We start from the raw sequence: 11541 nt of genomic DNA, 5'->3' as shown, positions 1-11541 counted from the left end.
TCTGATTGATTACTTGGAACAGAAGCAATCAAGGATTGTTGGGTTTAGAAGATGATGGACCTTCTAAACGAATATAACATACATAATTCCTTGGAAAGGACTGACACTATTTTCTCTAGTGAGGAAAATGGCATTGTTCCCTGGCACCAGCTGAGCCCCTGGAATGTCGACGCTGTACAGCCTATACAGCCCATGAATTCCATGCCTTGCGATTGTGTTCTCTCTTCCAATCAGTCCAGTAGAAAATAAAGGTCGACTTCTTGTTACTGGGTCATTGGTCCGAACCTTTGAATAGTCGAAGGAAAGTTTCGTGAGCTGTACTCATTTTAGACAATTTAACATGTTATTTTGTCGGATTGCGCAAATTTAAACCGATGCTCAAGTGGATTCAAACAGCAAGTGGATTCTTGTTTGAATGTATACTTGAGATGAGCGGACAATTATATGCTATGCACTTGATGGAATTATGTTGACAGTTTGATAATATAATATATTAGACCGGAAACTATCCAACTCATCGGGGTTGATGTGCCTGGGCTCCACAGGAAAAGCCCTGCCAGTGTCTAGTGGTCCGATGTTACGTTGTACTCAAACTCCTCCGGCTGCGGTTTGTGTGACTGAAGGAAATATTTTGCAAGGTTGTAGGATTTACTCATTCTTAAGACTTCATTTAAAACGTAGCATAAAATTTAGGAAATAATGCAGTAGGATATATAATTCGAAAAGTAAATTAGGCTCAAAATTACTTAGATGATGAGCGCTCTCAACACCTTCCTTTTAAGAACACCGTTCTTAAAGAATCCTCTTCTTGGCAAAGTCATGTTGACGTTGATAACATGTATTTTTTTTTTTTTTTTTTTGTACAATGATATATTTTACATTGAAAGAAAGAGGGGGGGGGGATGGAGTTCGGCTAAGCCACACAATAAGCAACCAAATTGGGTATCAAATTCTCTATCTACGAGATTTGAACGTAAGACCTCTCACTTACAAGTGAAGAGAGGAATATCACGAGACCGTAATAGAGGCTCAGCTATTTGTGAAATAAAATAATTAGAGCGAGGGACATCTATAGAGAGAAGGGGCTCAGCTGTTTGTAGATGCATATTTTTCGCTTGGCCTTATGCATTTATTTATACAAATCATATAACCCAAAGTAATACAAGCCATAAAGGTTAAAATATCCTAGATCTTATTGGATCCAAGACGCTCGCTACCACATAGAAACTATCCCACTAGCTGATCGTTAAAAAAATTCAGCGTTTTTGCAAGTGGGATTACAAGGGTAAGGGCAATCGATCTTTCTGAACGGAGTGAGGTCGTAATACCAGTCTCCAACTGCCTCTGCAATTGTCTGCATAACACAATAACACGTTAAAGACGAGTTCAGTTTTTCACGTTAAAACCGAATCAAACCACGATTGAGTGCAGATCACGGTACTCAATCTTACCGTCTTACTCAACATAGGAGAGTCAGCTGCAAGCCATGTCTCCTGGAATTCAATTTGGCAATGGGAATAGCAAGAGTGTATGAACCACCCATGAGATGAAGAATTGCTCGCACCAGCAATCGTTTTTAAGAACTGTAACCTAAATTCTGAAACATATTCCAGACGAAAAGACAAGTCAATTTTCGAAGCAGACAGCTTTTTTCTTTTTTTTTCTTTTTTTTTTTTGTTTCAATGCTGCAACGTATCAAAACGGTTTCTTGGTAAGGTCCAAAGAAGCTTCTATGGGAACTCGTAGACAGCGAGGAGTTTTAAGTTGCTTATTATCATCTTAAACACTAAAGTAAACAAGCTGCTGGTGTGAAGTGGAGGAGGGTTTTGATATACCTTGCATGGTTTCAAGCTGACTGGGTGAGCAGTTCTTTATATTAAGCTTGCACTTTTTCCAGGCACCTTCAGGATCAGCAACATCCGGTGCCAAAATGTTCTGTATCTGAGTGGATACAACAATGAATCAGAAAAAAAAAAAATGCACGCTAACAGACTCTCCGAATGTGGAAAAAGAGAACTAGTAATTGTTGATTGTTAGCAAATTTAGAGAACTATGGAGTAGGTTGTGCTAAGAAATTAGAATAAAATGGAAAGTACAGGACGCATCCAAGAAATAAGAGAAACAGCTAACCTGCCACCAATCGTAAGCTGCATTGACGAAAAATATTGGCGTCCGGGTTAGTGGTACCACATTTTGTGGGAAGAAGCACTGAAATATTTTAGTGCGAAATATCAGAAGTAATAAGGATAGAGCGAATAGCAAAACCATGCAAGAGTATAAACACATACCAGCCCTGGACTCATTCTTGAAGTGCAGGATGCAGGCAAGTTCTTCACCGAACCCTGCACAAAACATAGATTATCAGAATTAATTAGAACCCATCACTTATCACATGCACAGAACGGAGGCTTGAGAGAGAGAGAGAGAGAGAGAGAGAGAGAATACATGTAGCGCAACCACTTCACTATAAAAGGCTTGAATGTATGGTGATCCAGACACCGTCCTCCTGTTAGTCATTATAGTCTAGGGTTTTAGAAACTAGAAACGTTTATAAAAATAAAATATGTTAGGTCAAGCTTTCATGATTAAAGTACGTGCTTAGTGCTTACGCATTAATGAAGTAACCAGCATCTGGTACACATTTCACTTTAGTATCCACAGGTAGAAGAGAACGGAAGTTATCACAATGAAGAATCGAGGCCAATCCGCCAGCCGAACAACCAGATAGAAGAGCCTGTAATCAAAAGTGGTACGAATGAGCTATCGGCAGTGAGGACAGGATGAAAAAAGCAGACAGTTCGAAGAATGGGCCATACAGATTGAGCATTTTTCATTCCTTTTGCCAATAAATCATCCATGATGGCACGGAAAACCCTTGCTCCTCTGAAGTGAAGATTTGTTGCCTGATCAAATTAGTTTGATTAGAAACATGCCAAGTGATTGGAAAGCGGAGGGTTAAGGAGGTGCATTAGACACCAGGTTTAGACTTGTATCAATGCAAAACATGGGTTGCTCATTAACTGAAACTTACAGGGTCTACCGCTTCAACATCACCAGTAAATGACGAGCCATCACAGTATCTAACTTTGATTCTATTCCAATTGTAGAAGTCTAGCATTGAAAAGAAAAATGATTTTACCGTTAGTGAAAAGAAAATGATAGGTATGTTCATCACTATTGAGTAATTCTTAAGATATATATGCTTGTTTAAACAAAGCAAACCTTCAAAGCAAGGCAAACACATTAATTGAAATACACAAAGCTATTGATGAGGTATAAAATCTACCGAACCTGGATTAGTCTTTTGCTTGTTACTAAGAACCCCAGAAAACGACACTGTCTTTTCCATTTTGGTTGATGAACCGAGGGAATTATTCGAGCGATCAAGGCAAGTTGCAACGGTGTTACACCATCCTCCACCCTAATAACGAAATATCAATGTAAGAACATAAACTTTAATGCAAAATTTTATAATTACTAAGCTTACTGAGTTAATTAATCATACACCTAGATGCATGGACAAGAGAAAAAGGTTTGTGACACAAGAACTCCGAATTCGGGAACTATTTTAGCATGATAGGGGAGACACAAACCTCAAAATAAACCAACCAATTGTTGATTCCGGCACCAAATCCCTTGTCAAAGTGGTAACCGGGTGCGCTCCCATCCAAACAAACTGCATAGCATGTCATATTTAGAAACAGCGCAAAAATAAAACTCAACAGAAACAGACATGGTCACATGGTGCACTAGTTTTTCTCACCGGCTCCTTTAGCAACTGCATTCTCGACAAGAGTGATTCCCACAAGGTGGCTTTCTGCTTTCAGCAATATCAGTAAACATACTAGAAGAGTTAACCATTGGCCTAATCTTGAACAGGCCATTCTGCAGATACAATTTTTCAGCAATTAATATACAGAGCATTTGGCAGCTTTTCTTCACTGAAAAATCTGTTTCTAAATCTAATAAAGAATCCCTCTCTATACAGTCTGTGTATATATTTGTCAAAGGAATCCTCCGTCATGGGCGGTAATCCGACTACATTTAGCCGAAAACAAATCCTTCCAAACTGGTTTGGGCAACCAAAATCTTACCCTTGATCTTTCGTACAGTCAAAAGATCCAATTCCATCAGAGATTCAGAACCAAGACCATGAATCTTCATTCATTCAATGGATAAAATACAAATTTTAACAAGCATATAGTAAGAGAAAAAAGTATAAATAAAAAATAAAGAAACATTGCATAATCATCAATTACAAATCATAGATTACATAATATTACTAACAAAATATATGAAACTGCAATACTATTATTCTTCGTTTTGGAATCCATTGTCTAACCAAAGCGATGAGTGACAACAACCCCACTTAGTGCGATAGGTCTTGGTTGTTGTTGCAAGCTCAATCAGCTTGATGGGGTTTTATGAAAAAAAACAGAAACCAAATTTCAAACTTTGATTGAGCTCCTATAAATACATGTCTTATTATACTCCAGTACAAACCACCAAGGTCAGTCCTAAGATTTTTGAGGCTCAGGACGACGTCAAAAAAGTGTCATAACTTCATATAAGAAAATTATTTGTTTACATACGTGAGACTTCGATAAATTATATTTAGAAAAGCACTTCAAACTCAATAATTTCGAAACACGGAAAAACTAATTTATTTTGTATCAAGATAAGGGAACTAAAAATCATAGGCTTATAAGTAGATAGATTATGAGTTTTGTTTTCCTTCTATATGAACTTTTAAAGTGTACTATATAAATTGTGATGTGTTTTTTTTCTTCTTATTTACTAACCTTGGCAATATGGGACTAAAAAAATAATGATATTTTCAAGTCTTTAATTGATATGTATAAGCAATGAACGAGCACTAAAAAAAACCTATTAGCGACACATCATATAATTTGCAAATTTAGTCTATGCATTACTCTTTGTTGAAGGTTAGACTTGAATTGAAACGAATGTTTAAAAACTGCAATCCACATAGCTACTAGCTAGGAATTAAAAAGAATTAACAACCAAATAGAGAATCGTGAAAATTGAAAAGAATAAACAAAAACCATTGCTTATGATTGACTCTCTTGATCATTTAGCCAAATTTCATAAATTTAAACTCTTATGAAATTTTTTTTGTAAAAGTTGGAAAGTTAAAAAAAACACAGCTAATGCTTCGAACCCGGGACATCCTTGTCAATTTTAAACAACACAACCACCAGTCATGGTGTGTTGAACAGTGAACCCAAGAACTCCTTATTAATTTCAAACAATGGAAGCCACCAATTCTAGTTAAATCTCTTTGTCAATTAACCAAATTTAAAAAATTTGTACTCTTATAAAAATATATATGAATATACAACTCTAAAAATTTTGGTGCCTCTAATTTTTGTATGCCCTAGACGGTCGCCCGGCCCGTATGGGCCTAAGTACCACCAACTTATATTACACAAATGAACATAAACTGAATCAAAGTTTTGATTTCATAAGAACACCAAGTGATAAAAGGAAACTAATATAGGACAGATTTATCTGTTTAAAATAATATAAATTAAAAATATACCTAAAAAAAAAAAAATAGCATTGCACCGTAGTCTGCACCTGATAATAGGGAATAATCTGAAGGCTGTTGAATGCTTGAGCTTCTTATTCCAAATATAAATATAGATATATAGATGTGTGTGTGTGCGTGTATATAGATGTATATGTATATATATAGATGTGTGCGTGTGTGTGTGTGTGTGTGGTGTAAGTCTTTTTCGTTCCGAGCAATATTAAAAATATGATATTTTATTGTTAAGTCAACGACGTGTAAGTTACTTAAAAACACGAGTCAACGTACGCGTCATACAATATAGTCAAAAATCATAAACTTCTTTCTTAAATTTCAAATCAGAAACTTCTTCTTAAATTCCAATTTATTATGCATGCATCTCGACCACACATGGTGGAAAATTTAGCTGGAACAGAAAGCATGATTTGAAAAGGGCACATGGGTGGAGGCATATAAAAGATGATGGAATTGTGATGAGATAGGAGGCCTGGTGACTACTTGATAAGCTTAGACTTTTATTGTTCAAAAAAAAAAAAAAATTATAGACTTTTATTTGTTTGAAAACTCAAGGATAGCCATCTGAAGGATAGGCTTTAGCCTATGGCTACGACTTCGCATTTTTACTCAAAAACTGTGGGCTAACCTTCATGTCCAAAATGCAAGCCCTCCAGCCCTCGCAGCGTTCATCCTTTGAGAGAAAGATCAAAGCAGGAGGCAAGAAGCGACAGTTCTTGTCGCGTCATCCTGAGAGAACGTGAAGTTTTTCCCCTGTTTCTTTCGACTCGTCGTTTGTTTCAGAGGGCAGGGACAGATCTAACCAAAGCATATATGCTTGGCCTACCTCAGGGTGCACCCTGCACAGGTGGCGCCAGTATTGCCTCCCGGATATGCGTTCATTGCACCTCCTAGCGCTTAAAAGGAAGCAGAACGTCCCCTTCTCTGCAGTTTCAAGACTTTGCCTTCACGTTCTTGCTGATATCATGTTGTGAAATAAAACAATTAGAGAGAGAGAGAGCAAGAGACGACTGGAGAGAGAAGGGGTCAGCTGTTTGTGAGAGATGTATTTTTCACTTGTCCTTGTGTCTTTATTTATACTAATCATAGATAGGGTTTTACGTAATTCAAAGTCAAAATAAGATAAGACTTCTTAAATCTTATTGAATTCTACATTTAGTTACACAATAACACTCCTAGAATAACTTTATTCGCAACACTATACAAGATGCTCGGTACCACTTTCAAATCAAAGCTCAAATGAATAAATATTACCGAGAACCATAAGTACGTAGGCTATTACATCAATGTAACGTTCACAGCTCATATAGCTCATAAAAACTATATTTTCGACATAAAGAAATTAATCTTCCTGATCGTTTGAGTCAAATTCACGGTTCTTGCAAGTGGGATTGCAAGGGTAAGGGCAATCAATCTTTTTGAACGCAGTGCGGTCGTAATACCAGTCTCCAACTGCCTTTGCAATTGTCTGCATAACACAGTAAACACGTTACAAAAAACTAAAAACAAGTTATAGTTTTTCACGTTCAAACTGAATGAAAACCGAGATTTGAGTGCAGATCACGGTACTCTTACCGTCTTGCTCAACATAGGAGAGTCAGCTGCCAGCCATGTCTCCTGCGTTCCAATTTGGCAGTGGGCAAAGCAAGAGTCTATGAACACGCCATGAGATGCAGAATTGCTCGCACCGGCAATTGTTTTTAAGAACTGTAACCTATATTCTGAAACATATTCCAAGACGAAAAGACAAGTCAATTTTCCAGCAGACGGTTTTATTTTTTTAAATTCTGCAACATGTCAAAAACGTGAACAAGCTGCTGGTATGAAGTGAAGGAGGGTTATGAAATACCTTGCATGGTTTGAAGTTGACTGGGTGAGCAGTTCTTTATATTAAGCTTGCACTTTTTCCAGGCACCCTTAGGATCAGCAACACCCGGTGCCAAAATGTTCTTTATCTGAGTGGATACAACAACGAATCAGAAAAAAAAAAGCACGCTAACATACTCTCCGAATGTGGAAAGGGAGAACTAGTAATTGTTGATTATTAGCAAATTTCAAACAAAAAAAGAAGAAGAAGTTATTACGATTACAAACCAAACTGTTAGTCGATTTTATAATCAGGGTCACATATACAGGATATGTCATTGAACTTAAGAAAACTATTATTAAATAACACTGCACAGTAGAATACAATCAAAATTACAGGACGCATTCAAGAATTAAGAGAATCAGCTAACCTGCCACGAATCATAAGCTGCATTGACCAAAAATATTGGCGTCCGGGTTTGTGGTACCACATTTTGTGGGAAGAAGCACTGAAATATTATAGAGCGAAATGTCAGAAGTAATAAGGATAGAGCGAATAGCAAAATCATACAAAAGTATAAACACACACCAGCCCTGGACTCATTCTTGAAGTGCAGGATGCAGGTAAGTTCTTCGCCGAACCCTGCACAAAATATAGATTATCAGAACTAGAAGCTAAATCTTATCACTTGCACGTAACGGAGGCTTGAGAGAGAGACCATACATGTAGCGCAACCACTTCACTGTAAAAGTCTTGTATGTGTTGTGATCCAGACAAAGTCTTCCTGTAAGTCATTATAGGGTTTTAGAAACTAGAAAAGATTATAAGTATAAAATACGTTCGGTCAAGCTTTCATGATTAAATGTATAAAGTACGTGCTTAGTGCTTACGCATTAATGAAGTAACCAGCATCTGCTAGACATTTTACTTTAGTACCCACAGGTAGGAGAGAACGAAAGTTATCACAATGAAGAATCGAGGTTAATCCACCAGCCGAACAACCAGATAGAAGAGCCTGTGATCAAAAATGGTATTAATGAGCTATCGGTAGCGAGGATAGGATGAAAAAAGTAGACAGTTTGTAGAACGGGCCATACGTTTTGAGCATTTTTCATTCCTTTTGCCAATAAATCATCAATGATGGCACGGAAAACCCTTGCTCCTCTGAAGTGAAGATTTGTTGCCTGATCAAATTAGTTTGATTGGAAACATGTTATGTGATGGGAAAGCCGATGGTTAAGGACGTACAACAGACACCAGGTTTAGACTTTTGTATCAATGTAAAACATGGGTTGCTCATTAACTTTAGAGAACTTACTGGGTCGACTGCTTCAACATCGCCGGTGAATGACGAGCCATCACAGTACCTAACTTTGATTCTATTCCAATTGTAGAAGTCTAGCATTTTAAAGAAAAATGATTTTAGCAAGGCAAAAACATTAATTGAAATACAAAAGCTATTAATGAGATATAAAAGGTAACCGAACCTGGATTAGTCTTTGGCTTGTTACCAAGAACCCCAGAAAAAGACATTGTCTTTTCCATTTTGGTTGATGAACCGCGGTAATTGCTCTTGCGATCAAGGCAATCTTCAACGGTGTTACACCATCCTCCACCCTAACAACAAAATATCAATGGAAGAAATTGTAAACTTTAATGCAAAATTTTATAATAACTAAGCTAACGAATCGTACACCTAGTTGCATGAACAAGAGAAAAAGGTTTGAGGCACGGGACCTCCGAATTCTCCAACTATATTTGACTAATGTTATAACAGAACTCGGATACAATAAACAGATTTCTCTTCCCATTGAAAAGTTGGAGATAAATAGTTTCTAAGATTAAAATTCTACCCTTGTCATTCTTATCTTTAAAATCCATTTTAGCATGATATGAAAAACACAAACCTCAACATGAACCAACCAATTGTTGATTCCGGCACCAAATCCCTTGTCGAAATGGTAAGCGGGTGCGCTTCCATCCAAACAAACTGCATAGCACGTCAAATTTATAAACAGCGCAAAAATAAAACTCAAAAGAAACAGACATTTGAGCAATGAAAATGAAACTTTAGGTATCAGACTCAATTCTAATCAGTTAAATGTACGGGGTACAGTAGTATTTCGTACCAGCTCCTTTAGCAACTGCATTCTCGACGAGAGTGAGTGCCACAGGGTGGCTTTCTGCTTTCAGCAATACCAGTAGACATACTAGAAGAGTTAACCATTGGCCTAATCTTGAACAGGCCATTCTGCACATACAAATTTTCAGCAGTTAAATAAACATCTTTTGCCAGCTTCAGTTGCAGACTCCACTACACAAACACAGTACCATACGTTGTCAAGATCCTACGAAAACCCGAATATATTTAGCCGAAAACAAATCTTCCAAACCGGTTTGGGCAACCAAAATCTTACCCTTGATATTTCTTAATAGTCAAAAGATCCAGTTCCATCAGAACAAAAATCAAATTTTAACAAGTATATAGAAAGAGAAAAAAAAAAATACAAATAAAAAATAAAGAAACAGAGCGAAGATTTACGCATTGCTTAGTCATCAATTACAAATCATAGATTACATAATATTACCAACAAAATATATGAAACTGCAAAACTGTTATTCCTCGTTTCGGAATCCATTGTCTAACCAAAGCAATGGGTGATATGACTCGTACAACCGACCTCACTTAGTACGATATGGCTTAGTTGCTGTTGTAAGCTCAAGCAGCTTGATGAGGTTTTATGATAAAAACACAACCCAAATTTCAAACTTTGATTAAGCTCATAAAAACACAGGTCTTATTATAATCCACCAGTCCGAACCACCAAGTTACAAAATACAAAATGAACATAAACTGAATCAAAGTTTTGATATCATAAGAAAACCAAGTGATTAAAAAAATATAAATAAACATAAAAAATAAAACAATAGCATTACTCTTCTAGTCCGTACCTGGTAATAGAGAATAATCTGAAGGCAATGGTAGAAGAAAGAATGTGAAAGAAACCTTGAATGCTTGAGCTTCTTATTCCAATTATATATATGTGTACATGAATATATATCTTGTGTGTGAGTCTTTGTTTTTCCGAGCAAAAGCAAGGTATTAAAGTGTGATGTGAAGAGAAAGCTAAGTGCTTTCCAGTGAAATAGATTTCGAGAGTATTTGTAGCTATTCTGGTAAAAAAGATAAAAGCGACATTATTGGTCTGCTGAGCTGCAAAGCAGAGAGAGGAAAGAAAAAGCCAACGACTATGACAAATCTTGTCGGTGTACACGTGATCCATTTATTATGAAAGCAACTATAACGAACGGGTTCATTGTCATTGTTATGATCGCGCTCAACAAGTTCATCGTAACTGTTATTATGGCATTCAATTCAAATAATAAACCAATAATATGTATATTTTTTTACACATATGACACCTTATAATTAAATCAAATATAGTAAATTCCTTGCATATAAGCTGTTATCCAAGCATCTTATTATCAGACCAAAAATGATAAATTCGTTGCGCATTTGTTATCCAAAACAAGATACGCGTTTAACAGTAAACTAGTCAGAAACTAGGGGCTTCACTCTTGTGCAGGATAATGTTGCGTCAGTACTGCCCATGATGGCGATATCTTATATATATACTTTTAAAAAATAAATAAATATCTGACGCTGGTTTTTATATGTAAGCAATAGTGTAAATTTTATTGAAACTTTAGAGAGGTCACATTTATTTTATATATAGAAGATTTATTCTAATTAATTTATTTCTAAAACTGTCATTTAGTTTTATTTTAGAGAATTATTATTAGAATACTAAAAATTTTATTCTACACTTTCTCAAAAGTGTTTTTTTCTTCTAATTATAGAAAATTTGTAATGCAGAAGGATATTTTTGAAGTGCCACTGTGCCAGTAACAATTGTCTTATTTTAACCTATAAAATTGGTTTTGTCTTGTTTTGCCCTATGAAAATGTTGTTTCTATCTTATTTGGTCTTAGTTCACTTAACTCTCGTCCATTTCATCGAATAAATGTTAAATTAAAGTGTAGTACCACATCTCTTTGCTTTCAAATTTTCTGTTAAAACAATCCTAATTCTATTTGAGTAAACTAGCGATTTGCCCCCCTAAACTATCACTTAACTTTCAGCAAATATGTGTGATTCTATAGC

The 11541-nt window shown here is 36.1% G+C and overlaps 2 protein-coding genes across 4 annotated transcripts; both read right to left on the bottom strand.

The window, feature by feature from the left end:
- Positions 1 to 1036: 1036 nt before the first annotated feature.
- Positions 1037 to 10426, bottom strand: LOC137717248 (pectin acetylesterase 8-like). Of its 2 annotated transcripts, none has more exons than XM_068456550.2 (13): positions 10329 to 10426; positions 3764 to 3885; positions 3594 to 3676; positions 3292 to 3421; positions 3032 to 3111; positions 2817 to 2903; positions 2610 to 2734; positions 2446 to 2506; positions 2289 to 2342; positions 2131 to 2208; positions 1836 to 1941; positions 1452 to 1597; positions 1037 to 1354 (listed from the first exon to the last, which is right to left on the bottom strand). In XM_068456550.2, exons 2-13 carry the CDS (start codon positions 3882 to 3884, stop codon positions 1247 to 1249), a joined length of 1179 nt encoding a protein of 392 aa, XP_068312651.2. In that variant the 5' UTR covers position 3885; positions 10329 to 10426; the 3' UTR covers positions 1037 to 1246. The 2 variants fall into 2 exon arrangements, with proteins under 2 accessions (XP_068312651.2, XP_068312649.2); XM_068456548.2 differs by lacking the exon at positions 10329 to 10426 and adding an exon at positions 5602 to 5714.
- On the bottom strand, positions 6686 to 10466 carry LOC137717247 (pectin acetylesterase 8). Of its 2 annotated transcripts, none has more exons than XM_088698424.1 (13): positions 10329 to 10466; positions 9506 to 9690; positions 9284 to 9366; positions 8864 to 8993; positions 8695 to 8774; positions 8474 to 8560; positions 8267 to 8391; positions 8100 to 8160; positions 7965 to 8018; positions 7807 to 7884; positions 7419 to 7524; positions 7145 to 7290; positions 6686 to 7037 (listed from the first exon to the last, which is right to left on the bottom strand). In XM_088698424.1, the coding sequence occupies exons 2-13, from the start codon at positions 9633 to 9635 to the stop codon at positions 6912 to 6914; spliced, it is 1206 nt and encodes a 401-aa protein (XP_088554550.1). In that variant the 5' UTR covers positions 9636 to 9690; positions 10329 to 10466; the 3' UTR covers positions 6686 to 6911. The 2 variants fall into 2 exon arrangements, with proteins under 2 accessions (XP_088554550.1, XP_068312648.2); XM_068456547.2 differs by having other exon boundaries at positions 9506 to 9627; positions 10329 to 10464.
- Positions 10467 to 11541: the final 1075 nt, after the last annotated feature.

This window comes from Pyrus communis, chromosome 8, assembly GCF_041283825.1.
Source record: "Pyrus communis isolate YQ-2024b chromosome 8, ASM4128382v1, whole genome shotgun sequence".
Lineage (NCBI taxonomy): Eukaryota > Viridiplantae > Streptophyta > Magnoliopsida > Rosales > Rosaceae > Pyrus > Pyrus communis.
The sequence above is the reverse complement of the archived record's forward strand: the minus strand, read 5'-3'. Positions and strand labels throughout refer to the sequence as shown.

What these genes read in the sequence shown, in the direction of transcription:
- LOC137717248 (XM_068456550.2), bottom strand. Translation starts at nt 3,884, where the DNA reads ATGGCCTGTTCAAGATTAGGCCAATGGTTAACTCTTCTAGTATGTTTA. An exon ending in GCTGGTTACTTCATTAATGC is followed by an intron (nt 2,507 to 2,609) that starts GTAAGCACTAAG and finishes AATGACTAACAG; the next exon opens with GAGGACGGTGTCTGGATCAC. An exon ending in CAGCTTACGATTGGTGGCAG is followed by an intron (nt 1,942 to 2,130) that starts GTTAGCTGTTTC and finishes GTATCCACTCAG; the next exon opens with ATACAGAACATTTTGGCACC.
- LOC137717247 (XM_088698424.1), bottom strand. Translation starts at nt 9,635, where the DNA reads ATGTGCAGAATGGCCTGTTCAAGATTAGGCCAATGGTTAACTCTTCTA. An exon ending in GCTGGTTACTTCATTAATGC is followed by an intron (nt 8,161 to 8,266) that starts GTAAGCACTAAG and finishes AATGACTTACAG; the next exon opens with GAAGACTTTGTCTGGATCAC. An exon ending in CTCCTATGTTGAGCAAGACG is followed by an intron (nt 7,038 to 7,144) that starts GTAAGAGTACCG and finishes TGTGTTATGCAG; the next exon opens with ACAATTGCAAAGGCAGTTGG.